This window comes from Hydra vulgaris, chromosome 03 (genome assembly GCF_038396675.1).
Source record: "Hydra vulgaris chromosome 03, alternate assembly HydraT2T_AEP".
In the NCBI taxonomy this organism is placed as follows: domain Eukaryota; kingdom Metazoa; phylum Cnidaria; class Hydrozoa; order Anthoathecata; family Hydridae; genus Hydra; species Hydra vulgaris.
In genome coordinates this window covers 37,510,001-37,532,209 of record NC_088922.1, presented here as the reverse complement: position 1 = coordinate 37,532,209, position 22,209 = coordinate 37,510,001, and the positions used below count along the sequence as shown (strand labels likewise).

General features: G+C 27.7%; 2 protein-coding genes across 2 annotated transcripts in view; both read left to right on the top strand.

Moving 5' to 3' along the window:
- The first annotated feature begins 103 nt into the window (after positions 1–103).
- LOC136078656 (uncharacterized) lies at positions 104–997 on the top strand. Its single transcript, XM_065794441.1, has one exon. The coding sequence runs from the start codon at positions 104–106 to the stop codon at positions 995–997; it is 894 nt and encodes a 297-aa protein (XP_065650513.1).
- Positions 998–12,645: 11,648 nt separating this feature from the next.
- Positions 12,646–22,209, top strand: part of LOC100203101 (STE20-like serine/threonine-protein kinase) — a 76,680-nt gene continuing 67,116 nt past the window's right edge. Inside the window, exon 1 of the mRNA XM_065793106.1 lies at positions 12,646–12,892. Within this exon, the coding sequence (XP_065649178.1) occupies positions 12,752–12,892 (141 nt within the window). The 5' untranslated portion in view covers positions 12,646–12,751. The remainder of the gene's footprint in view (positions 12,893–22,209) is intronic.

Sequence of the window (22,209 nt, the reverse complement as noted above, 5' to 3'; positions counted from 1 at the left end):
TTCAATTACAAGCGAAGTATTCTGGAAAACTTATGTTTTGTATTATTATTTTAGATGGGAAAAATAGCTGGTGTCAAATACAGCTCCTGCTTTAAGAAAAAGAATGGCGGAACTGCAGATAGCCGGCATGACGAAGACACAAATTGCCAAAGTGTTGGGGTGTCATCCACGAACGGTTCAGCGGTACTGGACAAAATCACCATCGTCAAAGTTTAACGACAAGTTTCGTTCTGGTCGTCCGAAGGCTTTGTCACCAGCGTCAAAAAAAATCATCACTGAAACTATAAAAAATAAGTGGGGTTCATCTCCAGGTGCTTGCGCAAGAAAGCTGAATATGTCACATCGATATCGGAAAAAAAATAAAATCGTATCAGAGTCAACTGTACGAAGATTCGTTCGCGAACAACCGTGGGGTAAAATTGCTTATAAACAGCCAATAAAACCCCTACTAACTGCAGAAAATAAAGATGATCGCTTAAAGCTGTGCCAGTGGTTAGACGAAAACGGGTATCTGGACGATAACCATTTGGGGCGTATCAAGAGGAATCACATTCTTTGGACGGATGAGTCGCCCATCGAACTTTTCCCGACTCCAAACCGACAAAATGTCCGCATTCGCACTGACGACAAAACTAAAATTATCCCGGCGCAGAAGCCAAAAAATGGACTTAAAATTATGGTTGCCGGTGGAATGTCAGGGTATGGTTTGACAAAATTAATAATTGTCCCAGAAAAGGTTACGATCAATGCTGATTATTACATAAATAATATTCTTCCAGTTTATAAAGAAGCTTGTGTAGGAAAACAAGCCGGTAATGATGCTGACTGTCGCCAACTTGTGTTTAGCCCTCAACATGTATTATTTCAGCAAGATGGTGCTCCAGCACATTCTGCGAAGAAGACCCAGGAATTTTGTCGTAAAAATTTTGCCGCCTTTATCCCAAAAGGTCGGTGGCCAGGTAACAGCCCTGACATGACCTGTATCGAACACTTGTAGGCAAAACTTCAAGACAGTGTGCTGCTTGAACCACGGCCAAAAAATAGGGAAGAACTGGTACGCCGTGTTCAAAAAACTTGGAAATCGATGGATGGTGATTATCTGAAGGCTCTGGCGGAATCTCTGCCGAGTCGTGTTGCAGCTGTTCGAGCTGCAAATGGAGGACATACTAAGTACTAAGCATGAATTATATTTTTATTTTATTGGTTTATGTATTGTTGTGTTTAATAAATATGTATTTCTTGCAAATCATTACTTGTTTTTGTATTAAAGTTGAAATTGTTAGACCAGTGGGGGAGACAAAACTTTTGACTAACCCTGTATATAAATTGTATATATATATAAAGAAAATTAACAATATCTATCAGTGTAAAAAATTATACAACAGTGGGATTCTGAAAAGGTTTGAATTATTTCTATATTAAATTTTTTTTTTTACTCAAAATTAAGTAGGAAAAAAGAATTCTCTTTTTTTTAGGAAATACATTTATACAAAGTAGTTTATTATAAGATGTGTTCTATTGGGTTAATGACATCAGATGCATGCAAAGGCCAAAAAGATGTTATTGGAACTTTAAGCAACGAAGAAAAAATAGCTATATCATTACGCTGTAACATTGAACTATCAAACTTAACAACATTATGTGAAAAACATGCTACAAATTATTTGAAAATGTATCCTATATGGCAGAATGCATGCTGTGATTCATTCAAAAAACATACAAAGAAAATTACAAGTAAGTAAAAGTGGAATTTAAGTATTTTAATATATATACTTTTTTAGTTTGTGTTTTCCAAAACATAAACAATGTTTTAAACAATTGTGCAGATAAGCTATATACAACTATACATACAATTATACTATATACAAAATACATAAAGCTATATGCAATTATATATACAATTCAATTACTTTTAGAAAATCTTAGAGTAGTTACGATAAATGAGTCACAAGACATGATGAGAAGTAGCTTAAATATTGCTCCTGGGAAGAAACTTTGCAAACCCTGTAAGCAAAAGATTGCCAAAAAAGCAGATCTTAAAGAAGAGAAGCAAAGTCAGGGTGAACAAGATGAAGATTTTCTAATATCATCATTCAAATCAAAAAGACAGGAGATCAATGAAGAACTTGAAAATTTTAATATATATCCTCTAAAATCTCATTCAAAGTCATCAAAACATATACTCTCAGAAGGAAAGCGAAAAGTTGCGCGCATCAACGAAACGGTAAGTAACCTTACTAGAAAAACTGAAAGTCAATTCAATGTTTCCTCAAAACTGTGTTATGAACCAAATGACATTAAAAAGAAGGCTGAAAACTTTGATGAAATTATGAGCTTGATAAAAGAAAAAATTCTATGTTCTGACAAAAGGACTATTGTTCAACTTCTAACACTGGCACCCCCAAGTTGGTCAATATTAGAAGTACAAAATAACTTTGCATTTACAGAATACCAAGCAAAAAAGGCTAGACAACTTTTTAATAAAAAAGGATTGTTGGCTATCTCACCTTTGTATAAAGGGAAAGTCTTACAAAAAGAAACAGAAGAAACTTCTGTTAAACTTTTTTATGATTCAAGTGATTTATGTAGAACTACGTCTGGAAAAAAAGATTATGTTAGCATTCAAAAGAACGTCCATAAACAAAAAAAAACTGCTTTTGTGTAATTTAAAGGAACTATATTTATTATACAAAGAAAACAATCCAAAAATACAAATAAGTTACTCAAAATTTGCTTCACTTAGACCAAAGTGGTGCATTTTGCCAGGTGCAGGTGGTACACATTCTGTTTGTGTTTGTTCTTATCACCAAAATGCCATATTGCTAGTAGATGCTTTAAATATTGGACTAAAGTATAAGGACTTACTTTCAAAAACCGTTTGCTCAGTAGAAAACAAAGAATGCATGCTTGCACAGTGTGATGATTGTCCTGGTAAAGAACCCCTCACCAAATATTTGTATGAGATTTTTGGAGAATACGAAGATGATTTTGAGATACACTACAAGCAATGGCAAACTACTGACCGTGCAACACTGTTAAGTTTAACAGCTGATGTTCCAACGTTTGTTGAACTATTAGCATCTTGTTTTGAAAAGCTACAAGCTCATTCTTTTATTGCTCACTCTCAATCACAGTACCTTAACCAACTGAAACAATATATGGATCAATCAAACATTATCATTATTGGCGACTTTGCTGAAAATTATGCTTTTGTTGTCCAAGATGAAATACAGAGCTATCATTGGAACACCCAACAATGTTCTTTACATCCATTAGTCATATACTATAAAGATGATAAAGGTGAACTGAAACATATTTCTTACTGTTTTATATCAGATGACATTATACATGATGTAACTTATGTGTACAAAATATTCCAACTAATCATACCAATATTAAAAATAAAATTTTCCAATCTGTCCAAATTACATTTATTCACTGATGGTTGCGCAGGACAGTACAAAAATTGTAAAAGCTTTTACAATCTATGCCAACTAGAGAGCGAATTTTGCCTTAAAATTGAATGGAACTTTTTTGCCACGTCCCACGGAAAGTCACCATGCGATGGGATTGGTGGTACTGTAAAAAGATTAACAGCACAAGAAAGTTTAAAACAACCGTACAGAAACCAAATTCTCACATCAGAAGCTATGTATAAATTTTGTATTGATAAAATCAAAGTTGTTAACTTCATTTACATAAAGGGATTGGACTTACAATTGCAACGTGAAGAGCAAAAAGAAAGGTACACTGGTGTAACAACTCTACCTGGTACTCGTAGCTTTCATCAACTTATACATCTTGGAGATAACAAGGTTGGGGCAAAGAGGTGTAGTACAAACACTAATTATACAATAATCCACAATCTTAAAAAGAAACAAGACATATCTCAACTTGATACTGTCACTTTAGGTTGTTATGTCACTGTAGTCTGTGTTGATAAGTGGTGGATCGGCATTGTAACTAAAACCAACTTAGAAGAAGTTGATGCTAAAGTTAAGTTTCTTCATCCAAATGGTCCATCAATCTGTTTTAACTGGCCTGAAAGAGACGACTACTGTTTTATTCCAAACACCAACATATTGAAAAGACTATCTGTTCCACAAGCTTGCTCTAGTTATGGTAGAAACTATGTGTTTGAAAATGCTGAAATAGAGGAAGTACAAGTAAAATGGAAGCAATATTGTAAACTATTACAAACACAGTCAAAATAACTTTCATCTTTGATACCTTTAAAAATCTTGTATATTTAAGTAACTTTTTAAATTACGATTAACTTTATTTTATTTACAAATATTTTTTGGGAATTTCTTGAAAAAGTAATACATCTTTGAAATAAAAGTTCCGTATGTTTTAGTTGTTTTTCCAGTTAGATTTTTTGTGCCTAGTAAGATTATAAACAGCTGAAAATATTAACAGCCCAAAAAAAAATTTTTTGATGGGGGTGTTTTGAGATATTGGGCCCCAAAGTTGGTTTATAGAAACTAGTTGTTTTATTATTTTTTATGCATGTTCTTTTTATATTTGAGCATTTTAAGTACATTTATTGAATTCAGCATCAAAAAAACATTATATATGTTTATTTTCATGTTTTTGCCATTTTTATTTCTTATTATTTTAAGGAAAATGTTTTTTCAGAGTGTTATGAAAACCGGGTCATTTTGGGAAACCATGTCAGTATTAGAATTGCAGTATCTTGTCAACCGCTAAACCTTTTTAGCTGAAATTTTGCATGCAATATTTTTTTATAATTAGGAATAATGTGTCAAAATATAACACAAAAAGAAGACACATGGTTCAATGGACTGGGTGATTTGATGTGAAATTGCCCATAAGACTAACGGACCCGTTAGTTTTGAAAAAATAGATTCAGATAAAAGTAATGCTAGAAATAGTAAATATTTTTAAATGCTAGAAATCAATTTTATTTAATACTATTAAAATTATCGTTTAGCATTTAAAGGTATTGTAATATTTTTCTAGCACTATTTTTATCTAAATCTATTTTTTCAAAACTAACGTTCATAATTTTATTTAATAATACCAAGTTAGTGATAATAATTTATTTTCACGCAAAAAAATAGCTATAGCCTAATTTAAATATTAAAGTATTATTAACAATTAAACATGTAAATATTAAAGTATTAATACTTTAATATATAAATGTTAAAGTACTAATACGACTTAACATTTAATATATTACTTGGTCCGTTTGATTAACATTGCTAGCTGTGTATCATCTATAGAAATATGATTTGTTGTGTGATTAAAAATTGCAATTTTTATTTGCGAAATTTTAAAAAGTCTAGCTTTGCCATGTAAAATTTTAAGTTAAAAAATTTTAGTATGGGAAATATTATACAGAATGAGTTTTGTCGCAGATTGGTGATTGCTGAAAAAAGTAAAAGAAGTATAAAAGAACCAAACAAGCCTAATGGTTGGGCCTGTTTAATTAAAAGTGCTGGAAAAGTTTGCTTAATAGTTTTAGTCAATGTACGCATCCTATAAAATATAGATAGATTTGCCAGAATTTGTATGTGTGTTCTGATTGCAACTTTTAGTTTTATGAGATTTTAAAAGATATTTTGTTGTTAAGTTGGATTTAAATAGTTTAATCAGTTTATAAATAGGATATAATTTTTCGTATTGATCCAATATATTCTATTGTTCCACGTAGAATGCACAATCAAACCAACCAGGTTGATGTCAGCAAAGAAAAACAAAACAGAAAAAAAAAGTTAAATAAAACTTATTTACTCCCAACGAGGCTTCAAACAACCACTAATAAGTTGGTAGTTACTAGGAAAAAAAATATTGTTAAAGAACAAGAAAATGGTTGATCAAAGAAGTTTAGCAGACTAGCAGGAGGGAAAAAGAAGCCAAAAATCGCTTAAAATCGTGGTACAGTCTTAATCATATAATTCAAAATGGCGCCTTTGCGTTGAAAAAGGAAAATTTTGAAATGTAGTTGGTAACCTTTAAAAGCTGTAATCGAAATAGATTACTCTCTTAAAAGTTGACTGGATAAGTTTTTAACAACTGTTCCAACAATCAAGAAGTAAACAAAACAAAAAGTATAGGTAATCCTTATAACATTAATAAACAGTTAATAATACAAACACACCTGTACATGGGTTGATACATCTCTAATAAGTATATCTGATGTGACGTATATTAAATCAATAACTTTAAAGTATTCGTTATTTGAATACATCAATGCTAGGTATAAATAGCAAAGTTTTAGGTAATCTCTACTACTTGTTTGAACCATATCTTTTGCTTCCCCGTTTAGCTATAGTTTTGTTACGTTTTTAAAGAACGTTTTTTTGGCAAGGAACTTGCTATATGTCACTAGGATTTTATTTGTGTTGCAGGATTTAAAAACAAATTGCAATATTTTAAACATAGAGATTTAAAATTCCTTTTTGAAAATCCGGCAAAATACTATCAATTCATATCTAGGCTTTTATTAATTCAATTCAAATCTAGAAATTTATTATTAGTCGATCAAAAAGCACAACATAAAAAAATAACAAGATTCTATTTGCATTTTTTATTTGCAATACTTTGATTGCTTATGAGGTTTTCATTCAATATTATTGGTTAATTCGATGTGCGATGAAAAATAAGATGAATAAAAGTTTTTGTGCAAGTAAAGGCAAGTACAGTAAAAGGATACAACTAAATGACGATAATGAGCTTTGTTTGTTGAACAAACAAAGCAGCGTGATACTATATGTAGATGCAAAAAAAGAGATGCAACCTTACAATAATGAAACAGTGGCTTATGCTTGGCAGAGAGCAGGTCTAACTATATTTACAATAAGTTTTTGAACCTTTCTCTAGAAGAGAAAAATATATTTAGAAAAACTAGTCAAAATATGACAACAGTATTCCATACAGGTAAAAGAAAGGATTTGTCGAGGTTGAGAATGGAATCCGGAATAAGAAAATGGTAAGCACGACAAAGTGGAATAACTTTAGCAGGTGTTAACTTTTGCTTTTTTCCAAAATACAAATTCGTCATTCAGTTTTGCGGCAAGACAAGATGCAAAGTAAAATTTAAAGCACCAGTTATAAAATGAGTGGTTTAACAACACAATGTCGCATAAAAAGAAAATGCTGTGGCTGTGTTCGGTTTACTCACTAGTCAAAAAATAAAACTAAACTGTTTTTGCTGCTAACTCTTTACCCTTATTGTTACAGATACGACATTAAAATTTGTTACCGAGTTTCAAACGTAGTGGAAACTGAGCCTAAAAGTATTTAATCATAAGGTATCCAAAGAGCCTCAGTTCTAAGTTACCTTGAAAAATAGAAAACATTGGTACGGGTAGTAGAGTGAGTGTAGAAGAAAAAAATGACGCTGAAAGTTTAGCTTTAGTAAATAATAAGAAATGAAGGTCGTGACGCAGCGGTTAGAGCGCTTGCTTTATAAGCAGGAGATCCAGGTTCGAAACGAGCTCTGGACAAATTTTCGCGTCACGGTAAGGAAGGAGGCGTGAACTTCCGCGGTGCTCTGTGACAAGACCGTTAGAACTTCTTGGGGCGCCTAAAATAAAAAAATTTAAAAAAAAAAAGGTGGATAAAAATCTTGCACTAGTTGGTTAATATCACATCTCTTTTCAAAGAGTAAAATCTGCTATACTGTTTTTATTATTTTTACTTTTTACTAATAATAAAAAAAAGTTATCTCAGTTCTAATATTCTAAAAAAATCTGAAAAATTGTGGATTTGACATATTAATGAGTCGAGTGAAAGATTACTACAATACTGCTATGACTGGAATCCACGGAGAAATACAAACCATTCTGAAAAGGAAAAAAAAAAGCTGTTTTTAAAGGATGTATGAGTTATTTGTTTAACTTGTGGTGTTAGCAATCTTGCTGACAATGCATTGTGGGCAACATTTTTTGAAATTCTTTAGAGAGTAATTTATTATTTTCCCTAAGAACACTTCTGCATAAAGAGTCAATCCAAATAGTACCTACTGCTAGAAAAGACATTTCTTATGTTGGATCACCTGGAAAATTTTTTGTAAGCAGAAACATATTCAAGAAGGAAAAAGGTAAGAAAAAGATGCAAAGCTTAACCCACAACCTCTTGTCGAGATAAAAGAGGTCAACACACGAGTATTTTGATTGCTTTAATTTTCAACTCTAAATTAGATCTAGAGCTATTTAAAAAGTAGCTGAAATGCTTGGCCATTATTCATTAAGAGTTCTTAGAAGACGAGCTTTTCAAAGACTGGCCTATTGTAACTGTATTTTCTATATCTAATATTAGTCTGCTAAGTAACCGATAAACAAATTTATATATAATATATGACTATACTATATAAAGTATGGCTTATATGATGCTCGAGTATCATATAAGTCATATAAGTCATGGTATCACCCATTACAACATTTTTTTGTGAGATATAATAATAAATTAATAACTTTTTAAGTGCATTATTATAACACTACAATGAAACCTGTCCATATGAGGATATTAAAGTTAAGGCAAAAGCTATTGCTAACCCATGGATGACCAAATCGCTATTAAAATGCTCAAAAAAAAGGCAAAAACTATATAACAAATTTCTAAAAAATAAAAACACAAAAAATGAACTAAATTACAAAAACTATAAATACTTTTATCAATCACTAATCAAAAATGCAAAAAAAAGTTATTTCAGTAGGCTAATTTTGAATTGCCAATATAATAGTAAAAATCATGGTCCATAATTAATAACATCATCGGAAAAGACAAAAATATTGCTCCTTCACTGCCTAAGAGAATTAATATTGACAACACCGGTATATTCTGTCAAAACCTAATCTCAAAAGAGTACAACAAGTATTTCACAAATGTTGGACCTAAACTTGCCAACAAAATATTGGCAACATCAGAATCATTTAAAATCTATTTAAAACCCTCAAATAACAAAATATTATATGATAATGGATTAAGTTATAAAGAATTTGAAACAGTATACTCTTCTTTAAAAAAAAAAAAAAATCCCCAGGATATGATGAAGTCTCTAGTAATATAATAATTTTTAACAAAACTAGCTTAGGCAAACCTTTGTTTCATATACTGAAACTTTTATTAAAGTTCGGTATTTTCCCTGATGCTCTTAAAATAGTCGTTGCATTTGTACTAAAATAGTAATAGTACAAATGCAACGATCATTCAGACATTACAGACTATAGACTTATATCATTACTTTCTGTATTCTCAAAATTGTTTGAACGCGTAATTTATAATAAAATATTCAAGTATTTCACTATAAACAGTTTGTTTTACCAAAAACAATTCGGGTTCCAGAAAAATCACTCAACTGAACATGCAATTATTGAAATAGTCAACCATATAACTAATGGTTTTAACAATAACAAATATACTTTAGGAGTATCTATAGATCTATCTAAAGCGTTCGATACAGTTGACCATTGCATTCTCTTAAAAAAAATTAAGCATTAAGGTATAAATAATACAACATATTCCTGGATAAAAAGTTATCTTACAGATAGAAAGCAATATGTTTATAATGAACAATCCGGAACATTAAATGTCGTATGCGGAGTTCCGCAGGGATCAATCCTTGGTCCGCTCCTATTCCTTATTTATGTTAATCACTTTTGTAATGCATCATTAAAACTAAATTCAATAATGTTTGCAGATGATACAAATCTATTTCTTACCAATAATAATATTAAACATCTCTATTCAGATATGAATATGGAATTAAATAAAGTTAATATTTGGTTCAGAGCAAACAAACTGTCACTTAATGTTGAGAAAACAAATTATACTCTATTTCATAAAAAAAAACAAGAATTAAACATTCCACTTAAGTAGCCTGAACTTTATTTAAATGATAAATTAATTAAAAAGCAAACAAGTATAAAGTTTCTAGGAATTCTTGTGGATGAAAGTTTATACTGGCTACGCCAGATAAACTATATTCAATCAAAAATCACCAGAACTATTGGCGTAATGTATGGAGTCCGCCCATACGTGGATATTTCAAGTCTCAAATTGATATATTTTGGGCTGATTCACTGTTTCATTAACTATGCTAATATATCGTGGGCAAGTACGCATAAAACAAAACTTGAAAAAATTTATAAGCTACAAAAACACGCTTGCCGAATCATATACTCTAAATTAAAACGTGAACATGCAAAACCTCTTATGAAAGATATGAAAATGATGGATATTTTTGAAATAAATATCTACCAGCATCTAATTTTTATGTATAGATACTACAACAATCTTTTACCAGTAAATTTTGATGATAAGTTCGAAATAAAGCTAAATGATAAGTATAATCTAAAAAAGACGTAATGAAACAAAATGGCGTAATGAAACAAAAATGATAAGTATAATCTAAAAAATCTAATGAAACAAAAGACGTAATGAAACAAAAATGATAAGTATAATCTAAAAAAAGACGTAATGAAACAAAATGGCGTAATTTGTGGACGACCCCAAATACGCAATAACCTCAAAAAAAAAAAATTTGACTTTGATGAGCACAAAAGTATTGAGATTTATGTTACCTGAAAACTTTTCTTGCAATCTTAATTTTTTACAACAGCCCATAAAATTAGCCATTTGTGTGATCGGTTTTACAAAATTTGATATTTTTAAACATTCATTTTTTTCTATCTCTTGTAATTTCAACCAAATTTTTATGGAACAATATAGTTTTAAATAAACATCTAAAGATTTATCTCAAGAATGAAATTTTAGTTCTAATAAATAAATACTTAAAGAAGACATTTTCAACCAATAAATATATTGCAAACAATTATATAATCAATATATAATATGTTAGTTAAATTTAAATCCAAACGTAAATTCCTTTAAAGCGATTAACTTCTGCGGTTTTTATCAAGTTTTCGCGCTCTTTATTTATTTTCAATTTTTTATTCATTATATATATATATATATATATATATATATATATATATATATATATATATATATATATATATATATATATATATATATATATATATATATATATATATATATATATATATATATATATATATATATAGGAATACAAATTTGTATAAAGGCTACAACCTTTATACAAATTCTTTGAAGAAAAAAAGAAAGAAAAAATCCATTCTTCATAGAATATTTCAAAAACAGGTTTTGTTTACGTTTCAGGAAACCAATAAAATAAAACAACATAGGACAAGAAAGTTCGAAAAATGAAAATGATTACGTTTTTGATAAAAATTCATTGAGCCTTAAAAAAATGTTTTAAACATTGATGTTGAGCAGTTGAAAAATTTATCTCTACATTTATCTTGAAAGCTTACACATATTAGAGAGACAGAACACAGTTTAACTCCATTTAGCATACTTCAGAATCTTCCTCTAAAGCAAATGCTGAATTAATTCTTTTGTTTTTAAAAATGTCTCTATTTGCAAAAAAGAGATGCACCAGCGGCTACCATGAGCTACGCTAACTAAAAAAAAAATATTAAAAAAATATATCCATATACTTTCAGCCAAAATCGCGTGATGCATTCGTTATTTTATCATGCCAAATTTTTTCAAGCTTTTGTTACATTTTATACACTGTGAAAGATATAACGTTATTGTCAACAAAGTAAACGATCGCTTCCTCAGGAAAACTTTCAATATTTTCGGAATTTTATTTTATCTCAAGAACATCGCTAAAGCAAACTTATTCAAAATAGTAGTAAATTAATGAAAATGATTTTTTTAAAAATAAACATCCTAAATGTGTTAATTATGAATTTTAAAAATAAAATGGTAAACGTCGATTTTTGTTTTTATTCAACCATTAACTATTGTAGTAAAGATAACAATAAAATTTAATTGTTTAAATTTTTTTTTGTGCAATATCAAATATTAGGATTAAAATTCATCTTTAAATTTGAAGTAAAGTTTTTCAAAGAAATTTATGTTTAAATTACTTTTACATTTTTTGTAAAGCTTTTAAGGAAAAAGACGAAGATTTACTTTTTCGAATGACAAGGAAACATAGCTTGACAGTAAAGTACTTAATTAGCGGAGTAGTAATTTAAATCGCGGAGTAGCTTAAACAAAACTGCTGAAGACAACTTCGACGTTATAACGACATTTTTTGACTGATTTATTATCAAAAAACCCGAGCATATTGATTTTTTATTTGCAATCAATATTATTTATTTTTATAGTATAGAATCATAATCAACAGCCAAAGATAGATTGTGATATTATGTAATAAATGAATATTTCTTCCCCGGTGGTGACAACGGCGTTTTAACACCTTAATAATCTATTAACAAAAACTCAAGACAGCTTAACCAAATTTTTCTATGGAATGATAGAATACTCACCATTTAAATTTTAATCTCTAGTTTTAAACTAAAATCATGTTTATATAGAGTTTTTTTTTTACATAGAGATTCTAAGTTCATTAAATACTTTATAACTATATTATTTGCCGTAATAATTGTAGTTTATCATAGTAATATATAATAAATGATTATAATAATAAATAATATGTATTATTAGGATTATAAAATTATATACGAATAAAAAATATATTTATCATATATAAGTATTATCAAAATATATTGTCTGTAAGATATCTTTATAGATAGTTTTAGTACACATTTTACAAGTACTATTTTTATTAGGTTTTTATTCAAATGACTTCAAAGTTTCAGTTCATTTAGAAAAAACAACAACAAAAAGCAATAACAACAAAGCAATTCAGATGTAGCTATAAATAATGTCCTCCTTTTGGAGTAAGCTTTTTAAGCCTACTCAAAAAAAACCAGAGTATAAATACCTTAAAAAAGATTTAGATCCTAATAATTTTTGGGAGCTCTGTGGTGAACTTGGCGATGGAACCTTTGGAAAAGTTTATAAGGTATTTTTTTTTTACGTCAGATGTTAGCCTGTAAAGTATTTTCAAAGTAATAGAATACTCAAGATCAGTTTTTTAGTATCAATATAGTCTCAAAATTAAAAATTCTTATTTAAACATAATGAATAAGATTTCTCAGGGACAAACCTAGACATGTTTTGGTATGATATATGGTGATGTAATAATAACAAAAAAAAGTAATAATAACAAGTTTTCTTTATATTTTAGGTATTTTATTATTTCTTCAGTAAATATGTTAGATAATATATTTAAAACTATTGTTTTATTATTGACAGAGTAATAGTTTAAAAAAAATGACTCTTATTTTTACAAAAAGTTTTTAAAATTAATTTGAAGACACTTTAATGTATCAAAAGTTATTTTTCTTCAAAAAAAAATAAAATAAAAATTTGTAAAAATTCATGCAAACCATTGTTTTTATTCAAAAATATTTTGCAGAAATTTTTTTTTCATTGTTCTATCAATAAATATTACTTTTGCATGTTTTATGTTTTAACGGATTACCAAAGTAAAACATGTTTTCTTTTATACCATTTTTATTTCTTTTCTCTATACATAGAAACCTGTATATATTTATCCACACAAAATGTATATATATATATATATATATATATATATATATATATATATATATATATATATATATATATATATATATATATATATATATATATATATATATATATATAATTATATATATACACGCATCTTGAAGTAATTATTAACCACTTTTGGAGATCTTTTAATTTTCTTTGCAATTTCCCTATAGAATAAACCTGTATCTTTCTATGCTTTAATTACAGCAATTTCTTTATTTGTTAAACACTTACAACATCCCATTCAGGTATCAAATTCAACATCGCATTCAGGTATCAAAAACGAAATGTTAAAAACTTTATGAGCACTGATTTCACAGTCTTTGTTTAACTTACAAATAATAAAAAAAAATAGTCACAAATGTGTTTTACCAGATCAAAATATACATGTAAACTGAAAATAATTATTATTGAAACTAATTCTATTTGTTACTGTAAGTATCAATTATTATTCATTTAATATTTTTATCAAATGTACCGCAAATCAATTATGCTATATTATAATCTAAAAAGTTGTTGTTTGTAATAAGAAATATATATGTGGGGATACAAAATATGTATCATACAAATTTGCTTACAGATTTACAAAATATTGGATTAGTACAAGGTGAGGCTATTTTTATTCTCTTCATTGTATAAGGCTTTTTTTTTTACTTTAGAAAAAAAAAATTTTGAAATAAGTTTTACTTGTACCTTTTTTTTCTGAGTTGATTAACATAAAAATAGTAGATTGATTAAGTAATTTAATTTGACTTTTATGCATTCAACTTTAATTTCAATTTATGTATAGTAAATAAACTTATTTAATATACAAAACACTGACAAAACACTGTGAATGTTATGAAACTTTAAAAAAAAAAGTTATAATAAGCCTAATATTTAAATCAAAATCAAAATTTAAGTACATTAAGAACACTCAATAAAATAATTTTTTTTTATTGAACAGTTTAGTTGTATTTTATTAACTTGTCTAAATATAATTTTTTATTTTATTTTAGTAGTTACCATGTTAATGTTGAAAATATTTTATAAAATAATGTTGACAATCAATTCTGATAACAAACTGTTTATAACCTAATTGTTCATATATACCTTAATTTTTAGTTATTTACTCTTAAATAAAAACTTATAAATGTTACTAATTGGTTAATAAAAATTGAGGCCAAGATCTTATAAATTTTTTGTTTTTGATATCCATGATTTTGTTCTTCGATAAGTGAAAAAATACTCAACAATGTGATCAACTTTGCTGAGCAACATCTTGTAATAAATACTGAGCATAATTTTTTTTTAACATCTTTGCTTCCAACAAGGCTGCAAGGTACCACTATTAAAAGTTACTGGAAGAGAAAGATGAAGTTTGTAGAGCCAGATAATGATTGACAGATGACTTATAGGATTGCAAATTATATGAATCAGGAATGCAAGATGAAGGAAGCGAATTGAAGAAAGAACTGATGTTCGAGGTAAAAAACTAGACGAATAAGAGTTTTTGGAGCACTTAGGTTAAAGTCACAGAAGAAGGATGAGACTTAATTGAATTATGAGTAACACAAGAATTTTTAATTTAATAACAATTCATTTTGACCATACTGTAAATGTGATAATGAACTAAATTATGTCCACTATACATCTAGTATTATCAAATCATTCCCTCGCACATTTGAATTAAGATTGTTTGCCATATCATTAAATAAAGTTGTTTTTAATAAAGCTATTCCACCTTATGAAAAAGCATTAAAAAGTCTTTCTATAATTGTAGATATAAATACCAACTCAGATTACCTTAAATAAAAGCATGTGAAAATGAAAGTAAGTTGCTTACTAGCATTAATTAAGCTTTACTTTCTTGTTAACCAAAAGTTTCATAAAATATTTAACAGAAATTCTATCAAAGTTTCAATTTTGACCTCTCAAAATAAATTCCTGCTGGTCATGTTTGACCGGTTGAAAAAAAATCAGAGTTATGTAAAACAAGGTTTTACAAATAATCATGATTTAATTTGGAAAATGCATATACTAAAGTTTCATAAAGCCATTTAGATTTTAAATGAATCAGAGTTTTTTTAAATGGCAGATTTGCTTAAGATTTTTTGAGCAAATCCGACCTTCTTAAAAACGCTAATTCAAAAAAGCATTTAAAATAGTTTTATTTTTAGACATACTACTTTAATTTGCTTTGTTGACAAATGTATAACGTAAACTCTATAATTTTTTTTTTTTTTGTTTCACTTATTTAAATTGCTTTCATTTTACTGGTGGTTAAAAAACCTCTATTTTATAAATGATTTAAGTTCTTATTTTATTATTGTTTTAATAAAATATTTAATATATTATTTTTATAATAATATAAAAGTATATAATAATTGGGTATTTAACTGAGAGCATTTTTTCTTTTAACTGCGCTTTGTCGCTTTTTTTTTTCTTTCAATACTTTTATTTATTTTACTAATTACTTTACCAGAGCTTTTCTTTTGCGACAAACGAAGATTTAAGTTTCCAAGTATCATTTATTAAAAAATATATACCCTTGCGCATTCTCTTGCCTTAAGACAAAAAAGTTAAATGTATGCATCATGAATATTTTATAATTATACTTTTTTGATATCGCACAATTTGTTATTATATATAATCAAGTAAAATTTTTTCTAAGTACATGGTAAATTATAGTTTTTTATTTTTTTTATTTAAAAAAGAAACTGTATAAATATGCACACACACACACACATACACACACACACACACACACACACACACACACACACACACACACACACACACACACACACACACACACACACACACACACATATATATAATATCACATTGACCTCTTGCCGAATTTAAAAACAAACAGGCAACATCAAATAAATAACATAACGGGTGATGCGGAAGTTATCGGACAAAATAAAAATGTCAATAACTTATTTATAAATAAAAAAACAAACTACTATTATATTTTTTTTAAATAAAGCATTTATCTTTTAATAAGAATATATTATTTTTTATATGAAAAAAGACCACCATCTGCAATTGATCTCAATTTTGCTCTGACGCCTTTCATATGCGACTGTAAAAAGTTTAAATCAATTTCTTGTAGTTTTAGTTTAATGCGATCAATCTAAACTTGCTCTGTTAAAGCTTGCCAATCTCCCTCGTAAACCTTCTGTGCCAAATGTCCCCAAAATTTTCAATTGGTCGTGCTTGAGGTACATTTGGGGGATTGGATTCTTTATCAACTTAATAGACATATTGGTCCATCCAATTTAGAGAATCTTTAGAATAATAAGAACTTGCTAAATCTGGCCAAAATAAATAGTTAAAGTCTCCATGATACTTGTGAATAAATGGAAGAAGTCGTTTTTCTAAACATTCATTAATATAGATTGATGAATTGATCGCTATAAAATGAACAGTTTCTGGGTATGACTTTTTATTGTTTGTGTAGTATCTAGAATTTCCAGGCATGTTGTCCCCTGCAAAACAAAAGTATTTTTCGTCATCGATGACTAGAATCGATTTTGTGTTATAGAGTTAGTTAACTAGTTTCCTGCTTCTTTTCTTTGCCTTTATTTGTTGTTCTATAGTGTATTTTGGAGTCTTTTCACGTTTTCTATATTTAATATTCATTTTTTTAAACTGACGACCAATTGTCGATTGATTTACACCGAATTTAATACCTATTTTTCTCTGACTGACCCCTTTTCGATTGTTGACAAGTCTCGTTAATTCGGCTTTCTTTTCTCTAGTCCAGGATGTCGGACGACCAGGGTGCTTTCTATCAGAAAACGATTGAACAGTTTCAAGTCTTTTTAGGTTATCATATATTGTACTTCGAGCAAATCCTTCCTTTTCAAAATGATTTATGATTATTTTTTTTTTTATATTAGGTTTTTTTAGAAAAAAACATTTTTAGTCGCTTTCGAAAAGATTCTCTTTCAGCTGCATTTAACCTCATTTTTAATAATTGTGTTTCAAATAATAAAGTTTATATTTTGTAGAATATTTATGCCTACGAATAAAAACAAAAAAACTAATTATTATGCTCAAATAAATGAAATTAGGATTTGTCCCATAACTTCCGCATCACCCGTTACTCTAAAATTAACATACATGAGAAATTAATTTTCCATAGCATCTTTATCTTTTAAAATAAATGCATTAATATTAAGTATTTATATCAAAAATATTGTAAACATACCCCTCCTTTTTTACTTTTCTGCTGTAAATTTAAAGTTGCTTAAAGAAATATTATTTTGGTTTAAATTGATATTTTTCAAATGGTTTAAACCATTACTTATTCAAGCCTTGGCAGGATCTACTCCTTTGCACTCATTTACTCCTTTGCAAATGAGTGCACAATATATATATATATATATATATATAGATATATATATATATATATATATATATATATATATATATATATATATATATATATATATATATATATATATAAATATATATATATATATATATATATATATATATAGATATAGATATATATAGTTCTATAGTTTGTTGGCTTTAGGAAGAGCGGAAGGAAAAAAGTGATTCTTACGCCAACACATACGTCACTTTTAATTACTTTTGACTTTCGTCCAACATTTCCGTGTTGGACGAAAGTAAAAACCATTAATTTAATTACAAATTAATCGTTTTTTAAAAAAACCACAAAAACGCAAATTTAATTGACCAGAATGTTTTTATAACATTTTGAATGCTTTTAACAATATAAACAATGTTTTTATTTTTATTTTTTTTAATAAAATGTTTTTATTTTTATTTTTTTTAATAAAATGTTTTTATTTTTATTTTTTTTACTGTAAATCATGCGCGGAGTGTTGCTACATCGACTATCTTATAGCCTGACTCGCAAGGGAGTGCTGCTACATCGACTGACAAATAGCCTGACTCGCAAGGGAGTGCTGCTACATCGACTGACAAATAGCCTGACTCGCAAGGGAGTGCTGCTACATCGACTGACAAATAGCCTGACCCGCAAGGGAGTGCTGCTACATCGACTGAGGGTTTGGTTAGGGCAGGCAGTCTATCATTATTAAAAAAAAAAAATTCCGGTCTTGCATTTTAATTTTTACTTTTTGTCAACAAAATATCGAAAAAACTTTCAGACAACATCTAAGGGTTCTATATATATATATATATATATAGATATATATAGATATATATATATATATATATATATATATATATATATATATATATATATATATATATATATATATATATATCTATATATATATATATATATATATCTATATATATATATATAGATAGATCTATAGTTTGTTGGCTTTGGGAAGAGCGGAAGGAAAAAAGTGATTCTTACGCCAACATATACGTCACTTTTAATTACTTTTAACTTTCGTCCAACATTTCCGTGTTGGACGAAAGTAAAAACCATTAATTTAATTACAAATTAATCGTTTTTTAAAAAAACCACAAAAACGCAAATTTAATTGACCAGAATGTTTTAAAAACATTGTGAATGTTTTTAACAATATAAACAATGTTTTTTTTTTATTTTTTTTAATAAAATGTTTTTATTTTTATTTTTTTTAATAAAATGTTTTTATTTTTATTTTTTTTACTGTAAATCATGCGCGGAGTGTTGCTACATCGACTATCTTATAGCCTGACTCGCAAGGGAGTGCTGCTACATCGACTGACAAATAGCCTGACTCGCAAGGGAGTGCTGCTATATCGACTGACAAATAGCCTGACCCGCAAGGGAGTGCTGCTACATCGACTAAGGGTTTGGTTGGGGCAGGCAGTCTATCATTATTAAAAAAAAAAAATTCCGGTCTTGCATTTTAATTTTTACTTTTTGTCAACAAAATATCGAAAAAACTTTCGGACAACATCTAAGGGTTGTATATATATATATATATAGATATATAGAACCCTTAGATGTTGTCCGAAAGTTTTTTCGATATTTTGTTGACAAAAAGTAAAAATTAAAATGCAAGACCGGAATTTTTTTTTTTTAATAATGATAGACTGCCTGCCCCAACCAAACCCTCAGTCGATGTAGCAGCACTCCCTTGCGGGTCAGGCTATTTGTCAGTCGATGTAGCAGCACTCCCTTGCGAGTCAGGCTATTTGTCAGTCGATGTAGCAGCACTCCCTTGCGAGTCAGGCTATTTGTCAGTCGATGTAGCAGCACTTCCTTGCGAGTCAGGCTATAAGATAGTCGATGTAGCAACACTCCGCGCATGATTTACAGTAAAAAAAATAAAAATAAAAACATTTTATTAAAAAAAATAAAAATAAAAACATTTTATTAAAAAAAAATAAAAATAAAAACATTGTTTATATTGTTAAAAACATTCAAAATTTTATAAAAACATTAAGTATGTTTTTAAAAACATTCTGGTCAATTAAATTTGCGTTTTTGTGGTTTTTTTAAAAAACGATTAATTTGTAATTAAATTAATGGTTTTTACTTTCGTCCAACACGGAAATGTTGGACGAAAGTCAAAAGTAATTAAAAGTGACGTCTGTGTGGGCGTAAGAGACTCTTTTTTCCTTCCGCTCTCCCTCCAGCCAACAAACTATAGATATATATATATAGAGATATATATATATATATATATATATATATATATATATACATATATATATATATATATATATATATATATATATATAGATAGATATATATAGATATATATATAGATATATATATATAGATATATATATAGATATATATATATTAATATTTTATATATGTATATATATATATATATATATATATATATATATATATATATATATATATATATCTATAGTTTGTTGGCTTTGGGAAGAGCGGAAGGAAAAAAGTGATTCTTACGCCAACATATACGTCACTTTTAATTACTTTTAACTTTCGTCCAACATTTCCGTGTTGGACGAAAGTAAAAACCATTAATTTAATTACAAATTAATCGTTTTTTAAAAAAACCACAAAAACGCAAATTTAATTGACCAGAATGTTTTAAAAACATTGTGAATGTTTTTAACAATATAAACAATGTTTTTTTTTTATTTTTTTTAATAAAATGTTTTTATTTTTATTTTTTTTAATAAAATGTTTTTATTTTTATTTTTTTTACTGTAAATCATGCGCGGAGTGTTGCTACATCGACTATCTTATAGCCTGACTCGCAAGGGAGTGCTGCTACATCGACTGACAAATAGCCTGACTCGCAAGGGAGTGCTGCTACATCGACTGACAAATAGCCTGACTCGCAAGGGAGTGCTGCTATATCGACTGACAAATAGCCTGACCCGCAAGGGAGTGCTGCTACATCGACTAAGGGTTTGGTTGGGGCAGGCAGTCTATCATTATTAAAAAAAAAAAAATTCCGGTCTTGCATTTTAATTTTTACTTTTTGTCAACAAAATATCGAAAAAACTTTCGGACAACATCTAAGGGTTGTATATATATATATATATATATATATAGATATATATATAGATATATATATAGATATATATATAGATATATATATATAGATATATATATATATATATATATATATATATATATATATATATATATATATATATATATAGATATATATATAGATATATATATATATATAGATATATATATAGATATATATATATATATATATATATATATATATATATATATATATATATATATATATATATATATATAGAGAGAGAGAGAGAGAGAGAGAGAGAGATATATATATAGATATATATATTAATATTATATATATGTATATAAATATATATAAATATATGTATATATATATATAAATATATATATATCAGGGGCTATTCTAGACCGTTTTCGATAGCATCGACCATATTTGGGCACCACCTAAAATAATAATTAAGGACCTTTTTTTATTTTTATTTATGTTATTTTTTTATGTTTTAATGGCAAATATTATTTTACAATCCTCGGAATTAGGGTCGGCATTGCCAAATGCCGACCCAAAAGTTTGAGGTTGTTAAAAAATTGTCAACCTCATGTCTTCTCACTGACCATTTTTACTGGATTGCCATTACATGACTGAATCTAGCACTGTTTGTTCACTTGGTCTTGGCTATAATTATTTTATGATAATGTATATGTGCATTAATTTAGGTTATATCTATTTTTTTTTTACATCCCTACACATTGGTAAAACTGTTTAAATGTTATCAATATGTTTTGTATTTAATTAGCTAAAGAATTGGCATTGTGACCAGGTTTTTTTGTCAATTGACATCAGTTACATTAATGAAATTGGTACATCACATTTCAAAATTTCCAATTACCTGATATATGTAGTATAATCATAACTTAAAATGTAGTTTTTGAATTACCCTTAAAATTGTTGTTTTTAAAATTTTTAGTTGAATGAATCAGAATTTTTTGATTTAAAAAAAAAAAAATTAAAATTTTTTATATTATATAAAAAACTTTTAAAATTTTTAATATTAATAATTTTTAACATTTTTACCCAATTTAAATTGATATTACTTATTCAGTAGTATTCAAAAACTTTAATCAATACAAATTTTTTCTTTAAAGTAGTCAAGATACTTTGAAAATCTTTGAAGTAGCTTAAGCATGTGAAATTACTTTGCTGAGATAAAGACACTTAGGAGAAGGAAAGCTGATAAGGGTAAGGGTAGGAGGGGCTTTTAAATCTTTTAATGATAATCTTTCTAGTGGTA